The sequence below is a fragment of the Salmo salar genome, chromosome 12 (genome assembly GCF_965601325.2).
Source record: "Salmo salar chromosome 12, fSalSal1, whole genome shotgun sequence".
In the NCBI taxonomy this organism is placed as follows: domain Eukaryota; kingdom Metazoa; phylum Chordata; class Actinopteri; order Salmoniformes; family Salmonidae; genus Salmo; species Salmo salar.
This window is the reverse complement of record NC_138302.1, coordinates 11769593-11795000: the sequence shown is the minus strand read 5'-3', so window position 1 is coordinate 11795000 and position 25408 is coordinate 11769593. Positions and strand designations below refer to the sequence as shown.

The 25408-nt window shown below is 45.3% G+C and overlaps 3 protein-coding genes across 4 annotated transcripts in view; 2 read left to right on the top strand and 1 right to left on the bottom strand.

Annotated features, from left to right (window-relative positions):
* Positions 1–14864, top strand: part of LOC106593543 (proto-oncogene vav) — a 43749-nt gene extending 28885 nt beyond the window's left edge. For both annotated transcript variants that reach the window (XM_082958572.1, XM_082958571.1), the window contains exons 17-27: positions 370–464; positions 643–665; positions 1873–1909; positions 2947–3083; positions 9609–9674; positions 9946–9977; positions 10494–10604; positions 10737–10824; positions 12361–12484; positions 12988–13139; positions 13566–14864. In XM_082958572.1, the coding sequence (XP_082814698.1) occupies positions 370–464; positions 643–665; positions 1873–1909; positions 2947–3083; positions 9609–9674; positions 9946–9977; positions 10494–10604; positions 10737–10824; positions 12361–12484; positions 12988–13139; positions 13566–13619 (919 nt within the window). In that variant the 3' untranslated portion in view covers positions 13620–14864. The remainder of the gene's footprint in view (positions 1–369; positions 465–642; positions 666–1872; positions 1910–2946; positions 3084–9608; positions 9675–9945; positions 9978–10493; positions 10605–10736; positions 10825–12360; positions 12485–12987; positions 13140–13565) is intronic.
* A 1208-nt stretch (positions 14865–16072) lies between these two features.
* On the bottom strand, positions 16073–19971 carry ubl5 (Ubiquitin-like protein 5). The gene is given in 5 exon segments (NM_001140904.1): positions 16073–16126; positions 16868–16905; positions 17711–17794; positions 19284–19340; positions 19905–19971. Coding segments are annotated over 4 exon segments (222 nt in total). The 5' UTR covers position 19340; positions 19905–19971; the 3' UTR covers positions 16073–16082.
* Positions 19972–20172: 201 nt separating this feature from the next.
* LOC106564156 (peptidyl-prolyl cis-trans isomerase NIMA-interacting 1) lies at positions 20173–25203 on the top strand. The gene is made up of 5 exons (XM_082958573.1): positions 20173–20537; positions 21592–21650; positions 22443–22577; positions 23939–24049; positions 24216–25203. Exons 1-5 carry the CDS (start codon positions 20470–20472, stop codon positions 24323–24325), a joined length of 483 nt encoding a protein of 160 aa, XP_082814699.1. The 5' UTR covers positions 20173–20469; the 3' UTR covers positions 24326–25203.
* Positions 25204–25408: the final 205 nt, after the last annotated feature.

Sequence of the window (25408 nt, the reverse complement as noted above, 5' to 3'; positions counted from 1 at the left end):
TCTGTGCTACCGCACGGCAAGTGGTACCATCAGCTCTGGAACCAACAAGGCCCTGAACAGCTTCTACCCCCAAGCATAAGACTGCTAAATAGTTAGTTAAATAGTTAAATAGTACTCTTCATACAGACAGATAGATAGAAAGATAGATAGATTGACTTCTCACAATCTCTCTCTCCTTCTTTCTTTCTCTAATCTCTCTCTCCCTCTCTCTCTTTAATCTATCTCTCTCTATACTCCCTCCCTCCTCCTTTCTCTCTGTCTCTCTCCTCTCTCTCTATACTCTCTCTCCTTCTCTCTCTTTCTCTCTCTCTCCTTCCTTCCTTCTCTCTCTATACTCGCTCCCTCCCTCCTTCTCTCTCTCTCTCTCAGGGGGATATTCTTCCAGGGCTATCGTTGTAGTCGTTGCAGAATGGCCGCTCATAAAGAATGTCTGGGAAGAGTACCAGGCTGCGGACGCAACACAGGTAGTACCACTAAAGTGTGTGTGTGTGTGTGTGTGTGTGTGTGTGTGTGTGTGTGTGTGTGTGTGTGTGTGTGTGTGTGTGTGTGTGTGTGTGTGTGTGTGTGTGTGTGTGTGACTGTATGTTTTCTGCAGGTGTGTGTAGTGTTGTACACTCAGCTGTGTTGTGGTTTGTATTTCAGACCACTCAGGGACCGTGAAGAAGGTAAGGCTCCTTTCAGAGGCTCTTTATCTGGCAGCGTGTCACTATAGTACTGAGTAATGACTGTGTGAGCTAGGAACATTTTACGGCAGGAACTTGTACAGCTGAGGGGTGTGTACTACAAAGCAGGGTCAATAGCCGGTTAACCTGCCTACATATTCTGAAATAACAGATGTATTGTGGGGATGGAAAAAGGGGATACTTAGTCAGTTGAACAAATCAATGCATTCAACCCAAATGTGTCTTCTGCGTTTAACCCCACCCCTCTGAATCAGCGAGGTCGCTGGGGGGGGGGGGAGGCTTAATCGTCGTCCTGGTGACCAGCTTGAATTGCCTCTCACTGCTTTCTGTCTCGCTCTCTCTCAATTCAATGGGCTTGGGAAACATGGTCTAATTGAGTCAACAACCAAAAACACAAACTTTAGTGAAGCTTTCTTAGTGACAAACAAAGAGGTGTAATGGGTTCCTACTAAATAATGTGTCTCATTAAGCTTACTTCATTATTCAATGTTTTACTGCATCAGAGATAGCGTACACAGACGTTTTGGCTTTACAGCCTTCTTCCGTGTGTACAGGAGGTACAATTTTATTTGAATTCAAGTCAGCATTTGTAAAGAACAACAGATGAGCAGCAGCTGGTTCTAATCAAGGTTGACCCTCATCGGCCAATCAGGACCTGTATGCAAATGAGTCAGAAAAAGATCCAGAATAATAGGGTATGAGAGCAGGTTGATCAGGTGTCCGCTCACCTAAACACATCACATCAATTCATGAGGAAGTTCATTACACCTCTTTGTCTGTCTGAATTCACAGGGTTTTACTCACCAGCCAAGGTTCCCTTCTGATAAGCTTTCTTAATGAACCAGAACATCTAGAGTTATTTCTGGTTGTTTATCAAAGTTCGCTGGCTAACTCATTGATCCTGCTTTGTAGTATACCCCTCTGGAGTGTGTTGTCTCTTCTAGTTAGTTGTATATCTGTGAGTCTGTTCTAATGGGTAGTTTATCTGTGATCTGTGAGTCTGTTCTAGGGGGTTGTATATCTGTGATCTGTGAGTCTGTTCTAGAGGGTTGTATATCTGTGATCTGTGAGTCTCTTCTAGTGGGTTGTATATCTGTGATCTGGGAATCTGTTCTAGAGGGTTGTATATCTGTGACCTGTGGGTCTGTTCTAGTGAGTTGTATATCTGTGACCTGTCTTGTTCCTACAGAATAAGAAGTCAGCTTCTCACAGACAAGCCAGTCCAGGTGAGGATCCCGGAAGTAGAGTAACATTATAGAACTGAATCAAGTTGGGATTAGATTAGAATGGGAACGTTTTTAACTGAACTCAATTCAAATCAATTCAAATCAAGGGGCTTTATTGGCATGGGAAACATATATTAACATTGTCAAAGCAAGTGAAGTAGATAATAAACAAAAGTGAAATAAACAAATAAAAAAATAACAGTAAACATTACACTCACAAGTTTCGAAGAAATATACACATTTCACATTTCATATGTCTATGTACAGGGTTATAATGATGTACAAATAGTTAAAGTACAAAAGGGAAAATAAATAAACATAAATATAAGTTGTATTTACAATGGTGTTTGTTCTTCACTGGCTGCCCTTTTCTTGTGGCAACAAGTCACACATCTTGCTGCTGTGATATCACACTGTGGTATTTCACCCAGTAGATATGGGAGTTTATCAAAATTAGATTTTTTCCCAAATTCTTTGAAGGTCTGTGTAATCTGAGGGAAATATATGTCTCTAATATGCTCATACATTTGGCAGGAGGTTAGGAAGTGAAGCTCAGTTTCCATCTAATTTTGTGGGCAGTGTGCACATAGCCTGTCTTCTCTTGAGAGCCAGGTCTGCCCACGACGGCCTCTCTCAATAGCAAGGCTATGCTCACTGAGTCTGTACATAGTCAAAGCTTTCCTTAAGTTTGGGTCAGTCACAGTGGTCAGGTATTCTGCCACTGTGTACTCTCTGTTTAGGGCCAAATAGCAGTCTAGTTTGCTCTGTGTTTTTGGTGATTTCCTTCCAATGTGTCAAGTAATTCTCTTTTAGTTGGTTGGGTCTAATTGTGCTGCTGTCCTGGGGCTCTATGGGATCTGTTTGTGTTTGTGAACAGAGCCCCAGGACCAGCTTGCTTAGGGGTCTCTTCTCCAGGTTCATCTCTCTGTAGGTGATGGCTTTGTTATGGAAGGTTTGGGAATCGCTTCCTTTTAGGTGGTTGTAGAATTTAACAAATTATCTTTCTCTCTCTCTCTCTCTCTCGCTCTCTCTCTCAGGCCTTCCTAAAATGGAGGTGTGTCAGGAGTACTATGGTTTGCCTCCGCCCCCTGTAGCGTTCGGCCAACCACTGCACCTCTCCATGGGTGATGTCATCGAACTGACAAGAGCCGAGGCCGACCTAACGTGGTGGGAGGTGAAACAAACACACATGCACACACACACAGTGCAGGCAGAGCATGCTTCCTGTAGTGTGAGTGTGTGGGAGGGTGGAGATAACGTCTCTGTCTCTCTCTCTCTCTCTCTCTCTCTCTCTCTCTTCTCTTTCTCTCTCTCTTTCTTTCTTTCTTTCTTTCTTTCAAAGGGGTTTTATTGGCATGGGTATTACAAGAGTGTTTGTTCTTCACTGGTTGCCCTTTTCTTTTGGCAACAGGTCACACATCTTGCTGCTGTGATGCCACCCTGTGGTATTTCACCCAATAGATATGGGATTTTATCAGAATTCAATTTGTTTTCGGATTCTTTGTGGGTCTGTGTAATCTGAGGGAAATATGTGTCTCTAAAATGGTCATACATTTGGCAGCTCTGTTTTTTGTTAATTCTTTCCAATGTGTCTAGTAATTATCTTTCTGTTTTCTCATGATTTGGTTGGGTCTAATTGTGTTGCTGTTCTGGTTGTAGAATTTAACAGCTCTTGTCTGGATTTTGATAATTAGCGGGTATAGTCATGCATTATTTGGTGTTTTACGTTGTACACAGAGGATGTTTTTGCAGAATACTGCACGCAGAGTCTCAATATGGTGAGATCTCACAACCATAAAGGGCAAAGGGTTCTATAACTGATTCAGGTATTTAGCCAGATCCTAATTGGGATGTCAAATTTTATGTTCCTTTTGATGGCATAGAAGGCCCTTCTTGTCTCTCAGCTCGTTCACAGCTTTGTGGAAGTTACCTGTGGCACGGATGTTTAGGCTGAGGTATGTATAGGTTTTTTTTGTGCTCTAGAGCAACGGTGTCTAGATGGAATTTATATTTGTGGTCCTGGCAACTGGACCTTTTTTGGAACAGCATTATTTTAGTCTTACTGAGATTTACTGTCAGGGTCCAGGTCTGACAGAACCTGAGGAGAAGATCTAGGTGCTGCTGTAGGCCCTCCTTGGTTGGAGACAGAAGCACCAGATCATCAGCAAACAGTAGACATTTGTGATGCCGGGTGCTGTAGACTGTTCTAGAGCCCTGGCCATGTTTTAATTTATTTATTTATTTCACCTTTATTTAACCAGGTAGGCTAGTTGAGAACAAGTTCTCATTTACAACTGCGCCCTGGCCAAGATAAAGCGTAGCAATTTGACACATACAACAACACAGAGTTACACATGGAATAAACAAAACATACAGTCAATAATACAGTAGAACAAAAGAAAACAAAAAGTCTGTATACAGTGAGTGCAAATGAGGTAAGTTAAGGGAGTGAAGGCAATAAACAGGCCATGGTGGCGAAGTAATTACAATATAGCAATTAAACACTGGAATGGTAGATGTGCAGAAGATGAATGTGCAAGTAGAGATACTGGGGTGCAAATGAGCAAGATAAATAAATAAATACAGTATGGGGATGAGGTAGGTAGAGAGATGGGCTGGGTGGTTGTCATCAACATATACATCAACATTCTGCTGATGTAGATCAAGCTGCATCCCTGTCTCACTACAAAGCCTTGTGGAAATACATTTGTGTGTTTTTCTGCCCATTTTATTGCAGACTTGTTATTTGTGAAATGTTATGTCATATGCAAATTTGTCTCCACTTTTGTGGATTGGGGTGATCAGTCCTTGGTTCCAAATATTGGGGAAGATGCCAGAGCTGAGGATGATGGTAAAGAGTTTTAGTATAGCCAATTGGAATTTGTGGTCTGTATATTTGATCATTTCATTGAGGATACCATCAACACCACAGGCCTTTTTGGGTTGGAGGGTTTTATTTTGTCCTGTAGTTCATTCAAGGTAATTGGAGAATCCAGTGGGTTCTGGTAGTCTTTAATAGTTGATTGTAAGATTTGTATTTGATCATCTATATGTTTTTGCTGTTTGTTCTTTGTTATAGAGCCAAAAAGGTTAGAGTTGTGGTTTACCCATACATCTCCGTTTTGTCTAGATAACTCTTTGTGTTGTTGTTTGTTTAGTGTTTTCCAATTTTCCCAGAAGTGCTTAGAGTCTATGGATTCTTCAATTACATTGAGCTGATTTCTGACGTGCTGTTCCTTCCTTTTCCGTAGTGTATTTCTGTACTGTTTTAGTGATTCACCATAGTGAAGGCGTAGGCTCAGGTTTTCTGGGTCTCTATGTTTTTGGTTGGACAGGTTTCTCAATTTCTTTCTTAGGTTTTTGCATTCTTCATCAAACCATTTGTCCTTGTTGTTCATTTTCTTAGGTTGTCTGCTTGACATGTTTAGATCTGATAGGGAAGCTGAGAGGTCAAATATACTGTTAAGGCTTTCTACTGCCATGTTTAGATCTGATAGGGAAGCTGAGAGGTCAAATATACTGTTAAGGCTTTCTACTGCCATGTTTAGATCTGATAGGGAAGCTGAGAGGTCAAATATACTGTTAAGGCTTTCTACTGCCATGTTTAGATCTGATAGGGAAGCTGAGAGGTCAAATATACTGTTAAGGCTTTCTACTGCCATGTTTAGATCTGATAGGGAAGCTGAGAGGTCAAATATACTGTTAAGGCTTTCTACTGCCATGTTTAGATCTGATAGGGAAGCTGAGAGGTCAAATATACTGTTAAGGCTTTCTACTGCCATGTTTAGATCTGATAGGGAAGCTGAGAGGTCAAATATACTGTTAAGGCCTTCTACTGCCATGTTTAGATCTGATAGGGAAGCTGAAAGGTCAAATATGCTGTTAAGGCTTTCTACTGCCATGTTTAGATTTGATAGGGAAGCTGAAAGGTCAAATATACTGTTAAGGCTTTCTACTGCCAAGTTTACACCTTCACTATTACAGTGGAACGTTATGTCAGGAAGTTGTCTAGAAGGGATTGAATTTGTTGTTGCCTAGTTGTTTTGTTGGTAGGTTTCTACACTACTTTCCTTCCATCTATAGCATTTCTTAATATTACTCAGTTCCTTCGGCTTTGATGCCTCATGATTGAGTATTACTCTGTCCGAGTATATTGTGATTTTGCTGTGGTCTAATAGGGGTGTCAGTGGGCTGACTGTGAATATCAGTGATAAAGTCATCTACGGTACTACTGCCAAGGGATGAGCTGTAGGTGTCCTCCTTACCGTAGGCGTCCCCTCCAAGCCTACCATTTACTATGTACATACCCAGCGTCCCCTCCAAGCCTACCATTGACTATGTACATACCCAGCGTCCCCTCCAAGCCTACCATTTACTATGTACATACCCAGCGTCCCCTCGAAGCCTACCATTGACTATGTACATACCCAGCGTCCCCTCGAAGCCTACCATTGACTATGTACATACCCAGCGTCCCCTCCAAGCCTACCATTGACTATGTACATACCCAGCGTCCCCTCCAAGCCTACCATTTACTATGTACATACCCAGCGTCCCCTCGAAGCCTACCATTTACTATGTACATACCCAGCGTCCCCTCGAAGCCTAACATTTACTATGTACATACCCAGCGTCCCCCTCGAAGCCTACCATTGACTATGTACATACCCAGCGTCCCCTCGAAGCCTACCATTGACTATGTACATACCCAGCGTCCCCTCGAAGCCTACCATTGACTATGTACATACCCAGCGTCCCCTCCAAGCCTACCATTGACTATGTACATACCCAGCGTCCCCTCCAAGCCTTGACTATGTACATACCCAGCGTCCCCTCCAAGCCTACCATTGACTATGTACATACCCAGCGTCCCCTGGAAGCCTACCATTGACTATGTACATACCCAGCGTCCCCTCGAAGCCTACCATTGACTATGTACATACCCAGCGTCCCCTCGAAGCCTACCATTTACTATGTACATACCCGGCGTCCCCTCGAAGCCTACCATTTACTCTGTACATACCCGGCGTCCCCTCGAAGCCTACCATTTACTATGTACATACCCAGCGTCCCCTCGAAGCCTACCATTTACTATGTACATACCCAGCGTCCCCTCGAAGCCTACCATTTACTATGTACATACCCAGCGTCCCCTCGAAGCCTACCATTTACTATGTACATACCCAGCGTCCCCTCGAAGCCTACCATTTACTATGTACATACCCAGCGTCCCCTCGAAGCCTACCATTTACTATGTACATACCCAGCGTCCCCTCGAAGCCTACCATTTACTATGTACATACCCAGCGTCCCCTCCAAGCCTACCATTTACCTATGTACATACCCAGCGTCCCCTCGAAGCCTAACATTTACTATGTACATACCCAGCGTCCCCTCGAAGCCTACCATTTACTATGTACATACCCAGCGTCCCCTCGAAGCCTACCATTGACTATGTACATACCCAGCGTCCCCTCGAAGCCTACCATTGACTATGTACATACCCAGCGTCCCCTCCAAGCCTACCATTGACTATGTACATACCCAGCGTCCCCTCCAAGCCTACCATTGACTATGTACATACCCAGCGTCCCCTCCAAGCCTACCATTGACTATGTACATACCCAGCGTCCCCTGGAAGCCTACCATTGACTATGTACATACCCAGCGTCCCCTCGAAGCCTACCATTGACTATGTACATACCCAGCGTCCCCTCGAAGCCTACCATTGACTATGTACATACCCAGCGTCCCCTCGAAGCCTACCATTTACTATGTACATACCCGGCGTCCCCTCGAAGCCTACCATTTACTATGTACATACCCGGCGTCCCCTCGAAGCCTACCATTTACTCTGTACATACCCGGCGTCCCCTCGAAGCCTACCATTTACTATGTACATACCCAGCGTCCCCTCCAAGCCTACCATTTACTATGTACATACCCAGCGTCCCCTCCAAGCCTACCATTTACTATGTACATACCCAGCGTCCCCTCCAAGCCTACCATTTACTATGTACATACCCAGCGTCCCCTCCAAGCCTACCATTTACTATGTACATACCCAGCGTCCCCTCCAAGCCTACCATTTACTATGTACATACCCAGCGTCCCCTCCAAGCCTACCATTTACTATGTACATACCCAGCGTCCCCTCGAAGCCTACCATTGACTATGTACATACCCGGCGTCCCCTCGAAGCCTACCATTTACTATGTACATACCCAGCGTCCCCTCGAAGCCTACCATTTACTATGTACATACCCAGCGTCCCCTCGAAGCCTACCATTTACTATGTACATACCCAGCGTCCCCTCCAAGCCTACCATTTACTATGTACATACCCAGCGTCCCCTCCAAGCCTACCATTTACTATGTACATACCCAGCGTCCCCTCCAAGCCTACCATTTACTATGTACATACCCAGCGTCCCCTCCAAGCCTACCATTTACTATGTACATACCCAGCGTCCCCTCGAAGCCTACCATTGACTATGTACATACCCAGCGTCCCCTCGAAGCCTACCATTGACTATGTACATACCCAGCGTCCCCTCGAAGCCTACCATTGACTATGTACATACCCAGCGTCCCCTCGAAGCCTACCATTTACTATGTACATACCCGGCGTCCCCTCGAAGCCTACCATTTACTCTGTACATACCCAGCGTCCCCTCGAAGCCTACCATTTACTATGTACATACCCAGCGTCCCCTCGAAGCCTACCATTTACTATGTACATACCCAGCGTCCCCTCGAAGCCTACCATTTACTATGTACATACCCAGCGTCCCCTCCAAGCCTACCATTTACTATGTACATACCCAGCGTCCCCTCGAAGCCTACCATTTACTATGTACATACCCAGCGTCCCCTCCAAGCCTACCATTTACTATGTACATACCCAGCGTCCCCTCCAAGCCTACCATTTACTATGTACATACCCAGCGTCCCCTCCAAGCCTACCATTTACTATGTACATACCCAGTGTCCCATCCAAGCCTACCATTTACTATGTACATACCCAGCGTCCCCTCGAAGCCTACCATTTACTATGTACATACCCAGCGTGCGACAGAGCTGCAGTTGTGACCTGTTTTTGTTGGTTATGTTGTCGTAGTTGTGTCTAGGGGGGCATATGGGGGAGGGAAGGCTGTCACCTCCAGGCAGGTGTTTGTCCCCCTGTGTGCTGAGCGTCAGGTTCTTGTCCAGTTCTGGCATCTCTGGTATCTCTCTCTCTCTGGCATCGCTTTCTCTCTCTCTCTCTGGCATCGCTCTCTCTCTGGCATCGCTTTCTCTCTCTGGCATCGCTTTCTCTCTCTGGCATCGCTTTCTCTCTCTCTGGCATCGCTTTCTCACTCTCTCTCTGGCATCGCTCTCACTCTGGCATCGCGTTCTCTCTCTCTCTGGCATCGCGTTCTCTCTCTCTCTCTGGCATCGCTTTCTCTCTCTCTCTCTGGCATCGCTCTCTCTTTGGCATCTCTCTCTCTCTGGCATCTCTCTCTCTCTCTTTTATTTAATACAACCTGCTAACAAGGCCTATTATTCCTGTCAGTAATTCCTAGCGTATTAATGAGTAATACCATTGTAACATGTACTTTGTAGTAAATCATTTCTGTACAATAATGTGCTACAGGAAGCACTGTTAGACACCGAGTTGTTCTAGTCGTCTGATTGGTCTGCTGTGTGTGTCACTCAGGGCAAGAACGTGACGATTGGTCAGATGGGTTGGTTCCCCTGCAGTAAGGTCCAGCCCTTCATCTCTGTGAGTACCACTGACTTTAAACAGTGATCTAGGAGTAAATCCGGGATTCAATCTGATCGTGGGTTATAGGCATCTTGGTTACACATGGGTTAGATCATCACCAGTGGAAATATTTCACTGTGTATGTAGCATACATGTTGTTGATTACACATGCCATGTTATAGGTTTAGGTTACACCGTGTCTGGTATTGATAGAAATACTAACATGTTTTATTAAGAGCTTCAGGAAGCATGGGTTGTGTTCTCAAAACTGTCTGACCTCTCTCCCCAGAGACCAACTCCTGACCTATCCGACTTCCTATGGTGAGTAATGATACCATTCTATTTACACCTGGTATCACTCATACCGATGTTCTAGATATGCACCACCTGGTATCAATCATACCGATGTTCTAGATATGCACCACCTGGTATCACTCATACTGATGTTCTAGATATGCACCACCTGGTATCACTCATACCGATGTTCTAGATATGTACTACCTGCAATCTTAGAAAAAGCGGTTCCAAAAGGGTTCTCCTGCTGTCCCCATAGGAGAACCCTTTTTGGTTCCAGGTAGAACCCTTTCCACAGATGGAAAGGGTTCTATCTGGAACCAAAAATGATTCTTCAAAGGTTTCTCCTATGGGGACAGCCAAAGAACCCTTTTAGGTTCTAGATATCACTTTTTTTCTAAGAGTGTGGTATCACTGCAGGGTTCTAGGTTTGGAAGTGTTCTGTGTTTGAAAATATATAGCAATCATGGTAAAGGTTTTGTACTGTTCTAACGTAACTGCAATGGGTTCTAGGTTTGGTCATTTAAGTGATTTGGGTTCTAGGTTTGCGGGGAACATGGACCGGTCAGCGGCGAAGAACCTCCTGATTTCACGGTCGGACGGAACGTTTCTGGTCCGCCAGAAAGACGGAGGAGAGTTCGCAATCAGCCTCAAGTGAGCCCGCCTCCTTACTGGCCAATCAGAAAGGCGCTGTCTGACAACTGGCAATCTTCCTCTTTCACACACATATTCTTACTCTCTCTCTCTCACACACACACTGATTCTCATTCACTCTGTCTCCTCCAGGTTTAACATGGACATCAGACACATCAAGATCACGTCAACAGAAGGCCTCTACCGCATCAACGAGAAGAAAGCATTCAAAGGATTAATCGTACGTCATTCCCCTTCTCTCCCTACCCTCCTCATCTCTCTCCCTCTTCCTCCCATCTCTCTCCCTACCCTCCTCATCTCTCTCCCTCTTCCTCCCATCTCTCTGTCTACCCTCCTCATCTCTCTCCCTCTTCCTCCCATCTCTCTGTCTACCCTCCTCATCTCTCTCCCTCTTCCTCCCATCTCTCTGTCTACCCTCCTCATCTCTCTCCCTCTTCCTCCCATCTCTGTCTACCCTCCTCATCTCTCTCCCTCTTCCTCCCTTCTCTCCCTACCCTCTTCATCTCTCTCCCTCTTCCTCCCTTCTCTCCCTACCCTCTTCATTTCTCTCCCTCTTCCTCCCATCTCTGTCTACCCTCCTCATCTCTCTCCCTCTTCCTCCCTTCTCTCCCTACCCTCTTCATCTCTCTCCCTCTTCCTCCCACATCTCTGTCTACCCTCCTCATCTCTCTCCCTCTTCCTCCCATCTCTGTCTACCCTCCTCATCTCTCTCCCTCTTCCTCCCATCTCTGTCTACCCTCCTCATCTCTCTCCCTCTTCCTCCCATCTCTCTGTCTACCCTCCTCATCTCTCTCCCTCTTCCTCCCATCTCTCTGTCTACCCTCCTCATCTCTCTCCCTCTTCCTCCCATCTCTGTCTACCCTCCTCATCTCTCTCCCTCTTCCTCCCTTCTCTCCCTACCCTCTTCATCTCTCTCCCTCTTCCTCCCTTCTCTCCCTACCCTCTTCATTTCTCTCCCTCTTCCTCCCATCTCTGTCTACCCTCCTCATCTCTCTCCCTCTTCCTCCCTTCTCTCCCTACCCTCTTCATCTCTCTCCCTCTTCCTCCCACATCTCTGTCTACCCTCCTCATCTCTCTCCCTCTTCCTCCCATCTCTGTCTACCCTCCTCATCTCTCTCCCTCTTCCTCCCATCTCTGTCTACCCTCCTCATCTCTCTCCCTCTTCCTCCCTTCTCTCCCTACCCTCTTCATCTCTCTCCCTCTTCCTCCCATCTCTGTCTACCCTCCTCATCTCTCTCCCTCTTCCTCCCATCTCTGTCTACCCTCCTCATCTCTCTCCCTCTTCCTCCCTTCTCTCCCTACCCTCTTCATCTCTCTCCCTCTTCCTCCCATCTCTGTCTACCCTCCTCATCTCTCTCCCTCTTCCTCCCACATCTCTGTCTACCCTCCTCATCTCTCTCCCTCTTCCTCCCACATCTCTGTCTACCCTCCTCATCTCTCTCCCTCTTCCTCCCATCTCTCTGTCTACCCTCCTCATCTCTCTCCCTCTTCCTCCCATCTCTCTGTCTACCCTCCTCATCTCTCTCCCTCTTCCTCCCATCTCTCTGTCTACCCTCCTCATCTCTCTCCCTCTCATCCCTTTTTCTTCTTCTTTTGTAAATATAAACAACATGTTTACTTTTCTTTTTTGTAAAGCACTTTGGACCTTCATCTTTCTCTCCCCTCCCCTCATCTCCCCCTCTCTTTCTGCCCCATCTCCCCCTCTCTTTCTGCCCCATCTCCCCCTCTCTCTCTCTCTCCCCTATCTCTCTGTTAGGAGATGGTTCAGTTCTACCAGCAACATTCACTAAAGGAGTATTTTAAAGATGTGGACACCACCCTCCAGACCCCCTTCAACCAGCCTGAACAGAGTGACACACCCTTCAACACACCCTCCCCAGGTACACAAACACACACCACCCTCCAGAACACCCTTCAACCAGCCTGAACAGAGTGACCCACCCTTCAACACACCCTCCCCAGGTACACAAACACACACCACCCTCCAGACTCTCTTCAACCAGCCTGAACAGAGTGACACACCCTTCAACACACCCTCCCCAGGTACACAAACACACACCACCCTCCAGACCCCCTTCAACCAGCCTGAACAGAGTGACACACCCTTCAACACACCCTCCCCAGGTACACAAACACACACCACCCTCCAGACTCCCTTCAACCAGCCTGAACAGAGTGACACACCCTTCAACACACCCTCCCCAGGTACACACACACACACACACACACACACACACACACACACACACACACACACACACACTCTCAAGACTTCCTACAAACCTCAACTTATTTCCTTCCATAACCTCAAATATAAGTACTCTCAAATACTGTATGTTTCAACGCACACACACCCACGCTCACCTCTCTTCCTCTCCTGTAGGTGGAAGTATGCGTTCATTCGGCACAGCTAGGGCCAGGTATGACTTCTCAGCCAGGGACCGTACAGAGCTGTCTCTGAGAGAAGGAGACACAGTCAAGGTCCTGTCTAAGAAGGCTCACAATGGATGGTGGAAAGGAGAGGTCTATGGACGGGTGAGGACCAACACACACCGTCACACACACAGTACACACACACAGTACACACACACACACACAATCAACACATCCACATGCAGCACATGCAGTAGGATCATTACACATACACCTGTCAACATGTATGGTCATAAGTTTGGACACACCTACTCATTCAAGGGTTTTTCTTTATTTTTACTATTTTCTACATTGTAGAATAATAGTGAAGACATCAAAACTATGAAATAACACATATGGAATCATGTAGTAACCAAAAAAGTGTTAAACAAATCAAAATATATTTTTGATTCTTCAAAGTAGTTACCCTTTGCCTTGATGACAGCTTTGCACACTCTTGGCATTCTCTCAACCATCTTCACCTGGAATGCTTTTCCAACACACAAATTGTTGAAGGTCTTTCACACACACTCCTCTCTCTGTCTGTAGGTTGGTCTGTTCCCAGCTAACTATGTAGAAGAGGATTACTCTGACTACTGTTGATGTTGCCTCACATCTCCACCTGTGTGACTATTGCTGATGTCGCCTCACTGTCACACCTTCACCTGTGTGTGAAAGAGACAATGTGTCCCAATTCAATCCCTACCCCTTCCCTTGGCCCTAACCAGTGCAGTCAAAAATGTGATTTTACTGTTTGTTTTTTCAACAATATTTTCACACTATGAGTTCGAAATAACACTCTGAAATTGTGAACAAATATTATAATGTCCTTGTAGGTTTTTGGAAAAACAGTTCAGGTGGGATGGAGATTTTGGCCCAAAGCATGACATCACAATCTGATCAGATTTTTCTGACCAATCATCTTTTATTTGCATATGTATCCCCCTACTTTGAAGGGGTAAGCAGGGTAGGCTCTAGTGCAGGGATGGGCAACTCCAGTCCCACTTTTTCTCTAGCAAACACAGCTGATTAAACTGACTGTATTCTGAACTGAAGATCATTACTGGAGTCAAGTGTATTAGCTGGGGCTGAAGTGTGACACCAATCAGGCCACTGAGGACTGGAGCTGCCCATCCCTGCTCTAGAGTCTAGACAATCCTATCCGCCAATCAGGGCTGTGTATGTAAATATATTAAGATTTCTATCAACACGCCGACACGATCAGACTGAGCATTCCAATGGCAAAAGGAGGCTCAGGGAAATAAATCATAAAACATTTATTTGAAGTTATTTTCATGAAATAAACACAGTGATTTATTAGACATCCAGTGATGATTTAAAATAACAATGTAAAAGACTGCGTGGAGGCGTTAAATGTTTGCCTAGATCTGCAAGATAGAGGCAATATGGTGGAAGCTTTACCACTACCATAGAGAATGATAGAGGCCTCTAGTGGCCAAAAGGTTGTATTAGCATGGGGCAACACCATTGAGGGCTTCCACCATTTTAATGTAGTCAACTGGCTGGGACTTCCAACTTCATTGGCTGATCCTTCCTGGTGACCTTATTGGGAGTCATGTGCAACCCGGGTCATCAGGAGGTATCAGCCAATCGTGAAGAAGAAAATGGACTACTTCAAAATGGCCTTAATGGCACTGCCCATGATGTCACGGACGCCGTAGTGGGACGGATACAATGATGCGGCCTCTTTCCATCTCTATGACCCCCACTACACACGGATACAGCCCCTTCAGACATGTTAACATCGAGGGACCCCTGGCTTCCTCCTATGTGTAGAACTCAATGCACTGATTCAATGTTTCTGCTGTGAATAAAACCTCTGACTTACCACGTGGTCTGTCTCTGTCATGTTAACATTAACTATATACAAGAGCGAATGCCTTTCAAAAGCAACAAATCCGTTTGAAAACAAATATGAATCAGTTATTGTAGTGTCAAAATGGACTACAAAGTGTACATAGGATAATTTTGGTCATAAAGTCAGTCGTCTTAGACTGAGTGTCACAATTGGTAAATGAAGGTTGGGTTTTGATTTGACAATGTCCCGTTTGCCCACTAAAATGGGGTGAACCGCTGCGGTGATTGCTCTCTATCCAATAGCAGATAGACCTGCCCAGCAGCCCGACTTTGTTTACTTAAGACAACACGTCGCATTTTTTGGTTTGCTAAGAAATACTGCACCAAACACCTTCATGCAAAATCGTGCAACTAAAACATCCCCAGCTAAAATTAACAAAATACATATTTTTTGAGTTGTCTTCAATTAATTCTGAGGAAGTGAAATAGGCTTCCTTCCATGTGTACAGTATCTCATTGGGGACAAACATTAAAACCAATCGGTCAGGAAACACCTCAAAGACTGAATCTCGTTTTTCAAATGAGCAACAGAAGAAGAAAAAAAAAACACACGTGCCAATCGGCGTGTTCAGTATTTAAACCTACTCTGAAATGACGTTGCCACGAGCAGCACCACAGCGGAGACGGAAATCTTCTCTCTCAGACAATCACACAGAACAACGGTCTCTCCACGGTTACAACGCGGGATCAAAACAGCAGAGTTGAGCCTCGCGCTTCAACGCTTTTAGTTGACGCGGAAATTGACCCACTATGCAGTTTACTTAGTGACTCTACGCCACTTCGCTGAGTCTACCTTTAATATCGTCGCAGTTAATATTGTCTAATATTCAGAGGTTCTGTCCCAAATGGTAACAGAACAGGGTCTGGTCTATAGTAGTGCACTATATAGGGAGCCTCTTACCTAAACAGAACAGAGTCTGGTCTATAGCAGTGCACTATAAAGGGAATAGGGTACCATGTGGGACACTTTCCAGATAATCGGGCCAGTTAGAGATGGAGACAAATTAAGCTAATATAAATATTTGCTTTTATTTCCAAACAATATCAAAACATTTCATCACTAGAACATCAACAATGTCTGCTGCAAACCCTGATCCAATGATCAACAAACTCACGCCTTGTTATTAAATAGAATTGTGCGTGGTGTGTGCGGCGTGGTGTGTGTGTCTCGTGTGTGTCCTCAGTCTTCTACTGGTAGTACAGCTCCAGGTTCTGCCCATCATGGATCTCATCTGCAGACAGGTGACTTAAGGAGGACAACAGTGGTGGTGGTGGTGATGAGATCAGTAGTCCCACACAAACACCATCCACATGCCAGATTTACCGTGTGTGTGTGTGTGTCAAAGGTCTCGAGTTGCACAACCAAATCATTTCCCTGGGTTTCCCTCAGTATAATGAACTAAATCAGGAAACTCCTCACTTTCAAGGCAATACTTCACCAATAGCATTTCTCAATAACAAAAACTTACATTTAGAAACCTACTCCGACAATAACCATCAGATAAAGTGAGGAGACATTAAAATGTTGCTGTATGTTTCTCTCTCTCCTTACTATATCTAACAGTAGCAAAACCTGGAAGGAAAGCAGACATGTTGGCTCAGTATCGCCCAGTTTGCAGATTCCTCCCTGGTCAGAGTGAAACTGTTGTTCTAAGGGCTCAATAGTTTTCTATTTCCTCTTGGTTAAACAGCTGTTTCAGCGTTTTTCGTCATGAATGTTGTTCTGAAGGCAGCTCTGCAGTGGTCACTAGCTGGCACAGCCACAAAGTCATACAATCTGATTTTAAACCTAATGCCTAACCCTAATTTAAACACCAAAAAGCACATTATTGTAAAAATGCATGAAAACAACATAGCCACGTTTGACTATGCAGCTGCTCTAAGCAGAAATGGCCCAGTTGAGCCTCCAGGACGAGACTCACGTGCTGTTGTCAAACAGTGAAACTGCACTTCTGAGGGCTCAAAAAGGATACAGTCTCCCAGAGACACGTGGTCCTTGAATATGGTGTACCTGCGAGGAGAAAACAGGAAGTAAGTCACAGAGGAACACAGCCTAGACCAGGTTCTTTCCTGAACATTTCAGATAGAAATTACATGATTCCTTATTCTACATGTCACAGAGGCTTGTTAGTTCTGCACAATACATTTCTACCTTAATATTCTAAAACGTTACCCTGGATTCAAATGCAGTCTACACAGAGAACAGTCTGAATAACCCATGAGGAAGAGAAGGGAAGTGACTCGTCACTGGTTCCAAATATGCCACAACTAACAAGTTTCCGAGTGACGCAGCGGTCTAAATCAAATCAAAGTTATTCACGTGTGCTGAATACAACAGTGACATACTTACTTACAGGCTCTAACCAACAGTGACATACTTACTTACAGGCTCTAACCAACAGTGACATACTTACTTACAGGCTCTAACCAACAGTGACATACTTACTTACAGGCTCTAACCAACAGTGACATACTTACTTACAGGCTCTAACCAACAGTGACATACTTACTTACAGGCTCTAACCAACAGTGACATACTTACTTACAGGCTCTAACCAACAGTGACATACTTACTTACAGGCTCTAACCAACAGTGCAATTTTTAAGTAAAAATAAATAAAAAATAAAGTATTAGGTGAACAATAGATAAGTAAAGAAATAGTAGGCCGTCATTGTAAATAATAATTTGTTCTTAACTGACTTGTCTAGTTAAATAAATAAATAATTAGTGAATAAAAGTCTGTAGGATAGGGAAGTGACTCGTCACTGGTTCGTAGGCTAGGGACATTCGTAGGCTAGGTTCATTTCTTTCTCACCATTTCTTGAGTACGATCTTGTCCCACCGTGTGCCTGTCTGGGCAGCGATGAGCTTCTTCAGGTCTCCTATAGTGTCTTCTGAGCTAGAAAGGGTTATTAAGGCTGTACACGTAACACTGATGACAGCTATAACGACATGTTGGTGTAGTGGGTCTATGGCTGCAACCTCTGAAGGTTCAGTATCTACAGAGATCTATATAACCCTAACCCTCAAAAAAGGTCTGTAGTAATTTAACCCTTAGTTTAAAAAAAAATATTTCTTGCTGATATGAAAGATACATTCCTTATGTTTCCAAAACCATATCGCAACGATGCGTTTTAACGTTCAGAACGAGCGTCTGGGATTAAAAAAAAAAGTATGTGGACACCTGCTCGTTGAACATCTCATTCCAAAATCATGGTCATTAATATGGAGTTTGTCCCCCCTTTGCTGCTATAACAGCCTCCACTCTTCCTGGAAGGCTTTCCACCAGATGTTAGAACATTGCTGCGGGGACTTTCTTCCATTCAGCCACAAGAGCATTAGTGAGGTCAGGCACTGATGTTGGGCAATTAGACTTGGCACGCAGTCGGCGTTCCAATTAATCCCACAGGTGTTCGATGGGGGTTGAAGTTAGGGCTCTGTGCAGGCCAGTCAAGTTCTTCCAAAACAATCTCAACAAACAATTTCTGTATGGACCTCATTGTGCACGGGGGCATTGTCATGCTGAAACAGGACAGGGCCTTACCAAAACTGTTGAGACAAAGTTGGAAGCACAGAATCGTCTAGAATGCCATTGTGTGTTGTAGCGTTAAGATTTCCCTTCACTGGAACTAAGGGGCCCGAACCATGAAAAACAGCCCCAGACCATTATTCCTCCTCCACTCTACAGTTGGCACTATGCACCAAAACCCAGATTCGTCAGTCGGACTGCCAGAAAATGCATTTCCACTGCTCCGGGTCCAATGGCGGCGAGCTTTACACCACTCCAGCCGACGCTTGGCATTGCGCATGGGAATCTTAGGCTTGTGTGTGGCTGCTCGGCCATGGCAACCAATGTCATGAAGCTCCTGACGAACAGTTGTTGTGCTGACGTTGCTTCTAGAGGCAGTTTGGAACTCGGTAGTGAGTGTTGCAACCGAGGACAGACCATTTTTACACGCTGCAGCAGTCCCTTTCTGTGAGCTTGTGTGGCAAACCACTTTGCGGATGAGCCGTTGTTGCTCCTAGACGTTCCCACTTCACAATAACAGCACTTTCAGTTGACTAGGGCAGAAATTTGACTAACTAACTTGTTGGAAAGGTGGCATCCTATGACGGTGCCATGTTGAATGTCACTGAGCTCTTCAGTAAGGTCATTCTACTGCTAATGTTTGTCTATGGAGATTGTATGGCTGTGTGCTCGATTTTATACTGTGGCTGAAATAGCCGAATCCACTAATTTGAAGGGGTATTCACATACTATTGTAACAGTGTACGTTACTATCGCCAATAGGCGCTAAATCAGTTGGCGTCTATGACTGGCGTAGGCTAGTCTGTGCTGTAAGACTAGCTATGGAACTTGCATGGTGGTCAGCTTTGTAAAAGGATACTTGCACTTCACCCGGACCTTCTTGCCCAGCCGGTCATTGCAAACCACCTCAATCATCCTGATCCGCAGAGAGAGAGAGACGGGGAGAGTTGATTGAGACAGCGGTACAGTACGACACGGTGAGCATATTATATACACCATTTTCAAGCAACTTCGATACGGAAGTGACTTTTTCGTAGCAGGTCAGAACTTAAAGCGGGTTAGGATAATTAACGTAGTCGGTTAGGAGACTGAGGTTAAGACGGGTTAGCGAAAATGCTCTCCTAACCTGCTACGAAAATCACTTCGTATCGAAGTGGTGTGAACCAGCACACAGTTGAGCTAACTAGCGAACGTTAGTTGGTTACACAACAGTGATGATTACAATACAAGGATGATGTTCCAGTTGCTTGTCATTCCAACTCCAATAATGTAATGTTACTTAGCAGCTAACATAATAGCTAGGACAATAAACGTTGTTATATGGAGTTGGCTAATGTTAGCAGAGCTAGTTAACGCTTCATCAACAACCACTGAAGATTTCCAACAAAAAAATAAAGCATTACGTCTTAGATATCGAAGTTTCCTCACATGTTTATTGGTCTATACCATTGATAAAATATCGTATAAGTACAGATATTACCTTATTGACCGCTAGTCGTTCCCAAAATGTTAGCGAAAATCAGAATCGCTTCAGCCTGCGTAGTCGTAAAGCGTTCCGCTTTGTGTACAACGAGAAAACGCACCAATGAAACATCTAAACGGATGATTGACATAGCTACCTCAAGCCCTCTCTTACGGTAACATGTCCAGAGAAGGCGGGTACTGCAATATGCATCTATGCCGTAAATCGACCAGAAGTGCTGCGAATAGTTGCAATGAAATAACAAATGCGGTCACATCAGTCTATAACGGTATTTTACAGTAGATCAACGGAATAAACCGCCGAAATGACATCAACACACCCTTCGATTAAGCCAATGTACTTTATCATGCGAAGTAGTTCTAATGCAACAACAACAAAAACACATAGGTAAAAGCAAATCTTCCAGAAAAGTGGAGAACATTCTAAACATGGCTCTTTGACACCTGGCGGATGGAAGGTGCAACAACAAAATCACCAGCAGACGTTTCCTCCTAGCCACATTCTACGAGCCACGAGAGGAAAAGAGGAGTGACTTGCACAGTTTTGAAAGCAAGCAGGGAAAATGGCAGACGCCGAGGACGAGAAGCTGCCGTCCGGGTGGGAAAAGCGGATGAGCCGTAGTTCGAGTAGGTAGAGAGCGATAACTAGCTATATCATCCGAGTCCTGAACAATTTGTCGCTGGTGCACAAACCACTTACGTAGCAAACCATTGTACCGGCCGAACGAACCCAAATGCTAGCGTTAGCAGCTTAGCTAGCTAGTTAGGTTGGTTGTAATCTTGTTGCATCGTTAGGTGGTGACGCATGTTTATTTGTGAATTGTGTTTGATGGTTATTCGTTTGACTAGTACGTGTATCAAAAGCTGTCGTCTGGTGATGTTTAGTTAGCCAGTCATTACCCCCACGACTAACCCAGCAAGCTAGCTAAACTAGCAACGGCGCATGTATGTTTTGACGACTGTTAAACGTACTATGCATTGGACATTAACTTATTTCGTAATCAAAACAATTCTTAGGGATATATATTGGAAGATACACTATTGTATGGGGTGTCGTCATTTTGAGTTGGCCAGTTTATTCATTAATGTCCATTCATTCATTTCACACCCAACTCGCGAGGTTGCAGAAAATAACAAGGCCCATAACAATGACGTCATTTTGTCCTGCGCCTTGGGACCATTCCGACACCTGTGTTAGAATGGGAGGTCCCTGCCCAGTGAGCACAAGTTAAATATGCATTTTCTCAACGCCTTCAGCACAATATCATTACAAGTTGCTGAAGACGACTAACTGAGATGAGTTCTGTCCATTCCATGACTAAAGCAAAATGCTTTTATCTGTATAGATTCATGCTTTTATCTGTATAGATGAATGCACATGAAGGAAAGGAAGCTTCAGTAGACTTTAGTTGTAGCATCGTCTACCTCTTTCTCATCCCCCAAACCAACACCTCTTCTCTTTCTTCCCCTACTCCTGTCCTCTTTCTCCCTCCCCATCCTTTCTCTCCCCTCCCATCATTTCTCTCCATTCCCTTCCTCCCCATCCTCTTTCTCTCCCTCCCCTCTCCCCGTTCTCTTTCTCTCCCTCCCCTGTCCTCTTTCTCTCTCTCCCTTCTCCCCCACCCCCCTCTCTCCCGCCCTCCTCCCCCATCCTCTTTCCCCGTCCTTCTCCCTTTCCTAGGTAGAGTGTACTACTTTAACCACATCACCAATGCCAGCCAGTGGGAGCGTCCGGTGGGGTCAGGTAGGTCGCCCAGCAGCTAAGGGGATGGACCTGTAGCTGAAAGGTCACGATTAGAAACCCTGGTGGGGCACTGTAAAATTGATCTGGGGGGGTTGATCTGACAACTGGAGGGGGGCTGGCCCTTAACCCAACAGCATGCTGGCCCTTAACCCAACAGCATGCTGGCCCTTAACCCAACAGCATGCTGGCCCTTAACCCAACAGCATGCTGGCCCTTAACCCAGCAGCATGCTGGCCCTTAACCCAACAGCATGCTGGCCCTTAACCCAACAGCATGCTGGCCCTTAACCCAACAGCATGCTGGCCCTTAACCCAACAGCATGCTGGCCCTTAACCCAGCAGCATGCTGGCCCTTAACCCAGCAGCATGCTGGCCCTTAACCCAACAACATGCTCTCCATCCAGGGGCGCTGCACAATGGTTTGACCCTGTGCTCCTCTCTACTGTGTGGGAAGTGTGCTGCTCCTCTCTACTGTGTGGGAAGTGTGCTGCTCCTCTCTACTGTGTGGGAAGTGTGCTGCTCCTCTCTACTGTGTGGGAAGTGTGCTGCTCCTCTCTACTGTGTGGGAAGTGTGCTGCTCCTCTCTACTGTGTTGGAAGTGTGCTGCTCCTCTCTACTGTGTGGGAAGTGTGCTGCTCCTCTCTACTGTGTGGGAAGTGTGCTGCTCCTCTCTACTGTGTGGGAAGTGTGCTACTGTTTGGGGGGATGAGAAGAAGACTGTTTGTTGTAGCATCATATGAACAATTAAGTTGTATTGTTGATGAGGGAAGTGGACAATAAAGTTGAATTGTAGGTGATGGGAGTGGCGAGCCAGACAAGGTGCGTTGTTCCCACCTCCTGGTGAAGCACAGCCAATCGCGTCGCCCGTCCTCCTGGAGGGAGGAGAACATCACACGCTCCAAAGATGAGGCCCTCGACCTCATACAGAGTGAGTAGTTGGGGAAAGAGTTGGTGTGACAACATTTGATCCAATGTTTGACTGTCTCTGTATGTGTTGAGAGAGATGGTGAGAGACAGTTTGAATAACTACGTGCATGTCAAATCAGATGTTATTGGTCACATACACATGGTTAGCAGATGTTATTGGTCACATACACATGGTTAGCAGATGTTATTGGTCACATACACATGGTTACAGATGTTATTGGTCACATACACATGGTTAGCAGATGTTATTGGTCACATGGTTAGCAGATGTTATTGGTCACATGGTTAGCAGATGTTATTGGTCACATGGTTAGCAGATGTTATTGTGAGTGTAGCGAAATGCTTATGCTTCTAGATCCGACAGTGCAGCAGTATGTAACAGGTAATATCTAACAATTCCCAACAGTGACCTAATACACACATCTAAGTAAAGGAATGGAATAAGAATATATATATATATATATATATATATCTAAATAAATGTGCATGTATCAGTGTGTTAATGTGTAGAGAGATGGTGGTGTGGTGTTGCAGTGTGTTAATGTGTTGAGAGAGGTGGTGTGGTGTTGCAGTGTGTTAATGTGTTGAGAGAGGTGGTGTTGCAGTGTGTTAATGTGTTGAGAGAGGTGGTGTTAATGTGTGTTCATGTGTAGAGATGGTGTGGTGTTGCAGTGTGTTAATGTGTTGAGAGATGGTGTTGCAGTGTGTTAATGTGTAGAGAGATGGTGTGGTGTTGCAGTGTGTTAATGTGTTGAGAGATGGTGTGGTGTTGCAGTTTGTTAATGTGTAGAGAGATGGTGTGGTGTTGCAGTTTGTTAATGTGTAGAGAGATGGTGTTGCAGTGTGTTAATGTGTAGAGAGGTGGTGTGGTGTTGCAGTGTGTTAATGTGTAGAGAGGTGGTGTGGTGTTGCAGTGTGTTAATGTGTAGAGAGAGATGGTGTGGTGTTGCAGTGTGTTAATGTGTTGAGAGAGATGGTGTGGTGTTGCAGTGTGTTAATGTGTTGAGAGAGATGGTGTGGTGTTGCAGTGTGTTAATGTGTTGAGAGAGGTGGTGTGGTGTTGCAGTGTGTTAATGTGTTGAGAGAGGTGGTGTTGCAGTGTGTTAATGTGTTGAGAGAGATGGTGTGGTGTTAATGTGTGTTCATGTGTAGAGATGGTGTGGTGTTGCAGTGTGTTAATGTGTTGAGAGATGGTGTTGCAGTGTGTTAATGTGTTGAGAGAGAGATGGTGTGGTGTTGCAGTGTGTTAATGTGTTGAGAGAGAGATGGTGTTGCAGTGTGTGTATGTGTGTTATTAACATGTTGCAGTGTGTGTGTGTGTGTGTTAACATGGTGTGTGTGTGTGTGTTTAACATGTTGTAGAGTACATAGAGCAGATGCAGTCAGGAGAGGAGGAGTTTGAGGCTCTGGCCTCTCAGTTCAGTGACTGCAGCTCCGCACGCAACGGAGGAGACCTGGGACTGTTCGGCAGAGGTAACACACACACACGGTCAAATGGAAAATATACTATACACACACACACACACGGTCAAATGGAAAATATACTATACACACAAGCATGCAATCACAGACCGGCACAAAGTCATGTTTTCCAGGTAATTTCTGTTTTAGTTGTGATAGAAGAGTGTGTGTGTTTCAGGTCAGATGCAGAAGCCGTTTGAGGATGCGTCCTTTGCTCTGAAGGTGGGAGACATGAGTGGTCCGGTGTTCACCGATTCTGGAGTTCACGTCATCCTTCGCACGGGATAGAGACAAGCTCTGACCCCCTGAATACCCCCATCAACCCCTGAATACTCCCTGAATACCCCCATCCCCCCCTGAATACCCCTGTCACCCCCTGAATACCCCCGTCACCCCGTGAATACCCCCATCACCCCTCCTACCTCCCACCCCCCTCAAATACCCCCTCTTGTCCTCCCTACTACCCTTTAGAAGCCATCCCTTCCACCTCAAATACCCCCCCACCCACCGTTCTGTTCTATATGCAACTTTACACTGACACCATCAACACCCCTTGTACCAGTTGCCATGGCTACATCGTTGTGTGTGTGAAAATAAGAGATCTGTCGGTAGTGACTGACTGACTGAGCGAACGAGTGTGTGTGTGTGTGTGTGTGTGTGTGTGTGTGTGTGTGTGTGTGTGTGTGTGTGTGTGTGTGTGTGTGTGTGTGTGTGTGTGTGTGTGTGTGTGTGTGTGTGTGTGTGTGTGTGTGGTGTGTGTGTGTTCACATGGACCATTCCCCCTCCACCCTCTGCTTTATAGTGACCCCTCTCTGTTTGCCAAGGCATTATTCTGTCTCAATGATAACATGCCCGATGGTTAGTGGTAGACCAGTGTTCCATACTCTCTCATAGGAGACCGACATGTAGAAGGCTGACTCATGGGATTATTTAAATGGCTACCAACATCCCTTAGGTGGTAAAATAGTCAGGGCACAGTCCACTGTCTGCCATGTTTGTAGTGCCTCCCCCCATTCCATTTACTGCTTCACTGTATCTCCTATGTTCCAGGGAACTACAATACCCAGTATGCATGTGGGGAAGGGATTTTGTAAGCTTGAATCTGCTAAGAGGCACTTCATATGACCTGTTCATCTCCCACCATTAAAGGACTCTTATTTTGTAAACCTGGCTCTGGACTTTTATTTTGTTGGGTGTCTGTCTGATGCTGCTACTGTGTGTTCAGTTCAGTAAACGTTGCATGACAGTTTGTATTAAACGACCCATTTCCCCTAAACACTGATCACGGTCCTTTTAATGGCCTTTGAGATACAGTATGTTTGCTGCATTTGTGTTAGTGAGGTGTGACCTGATCAATATGGGTGGTGAGGG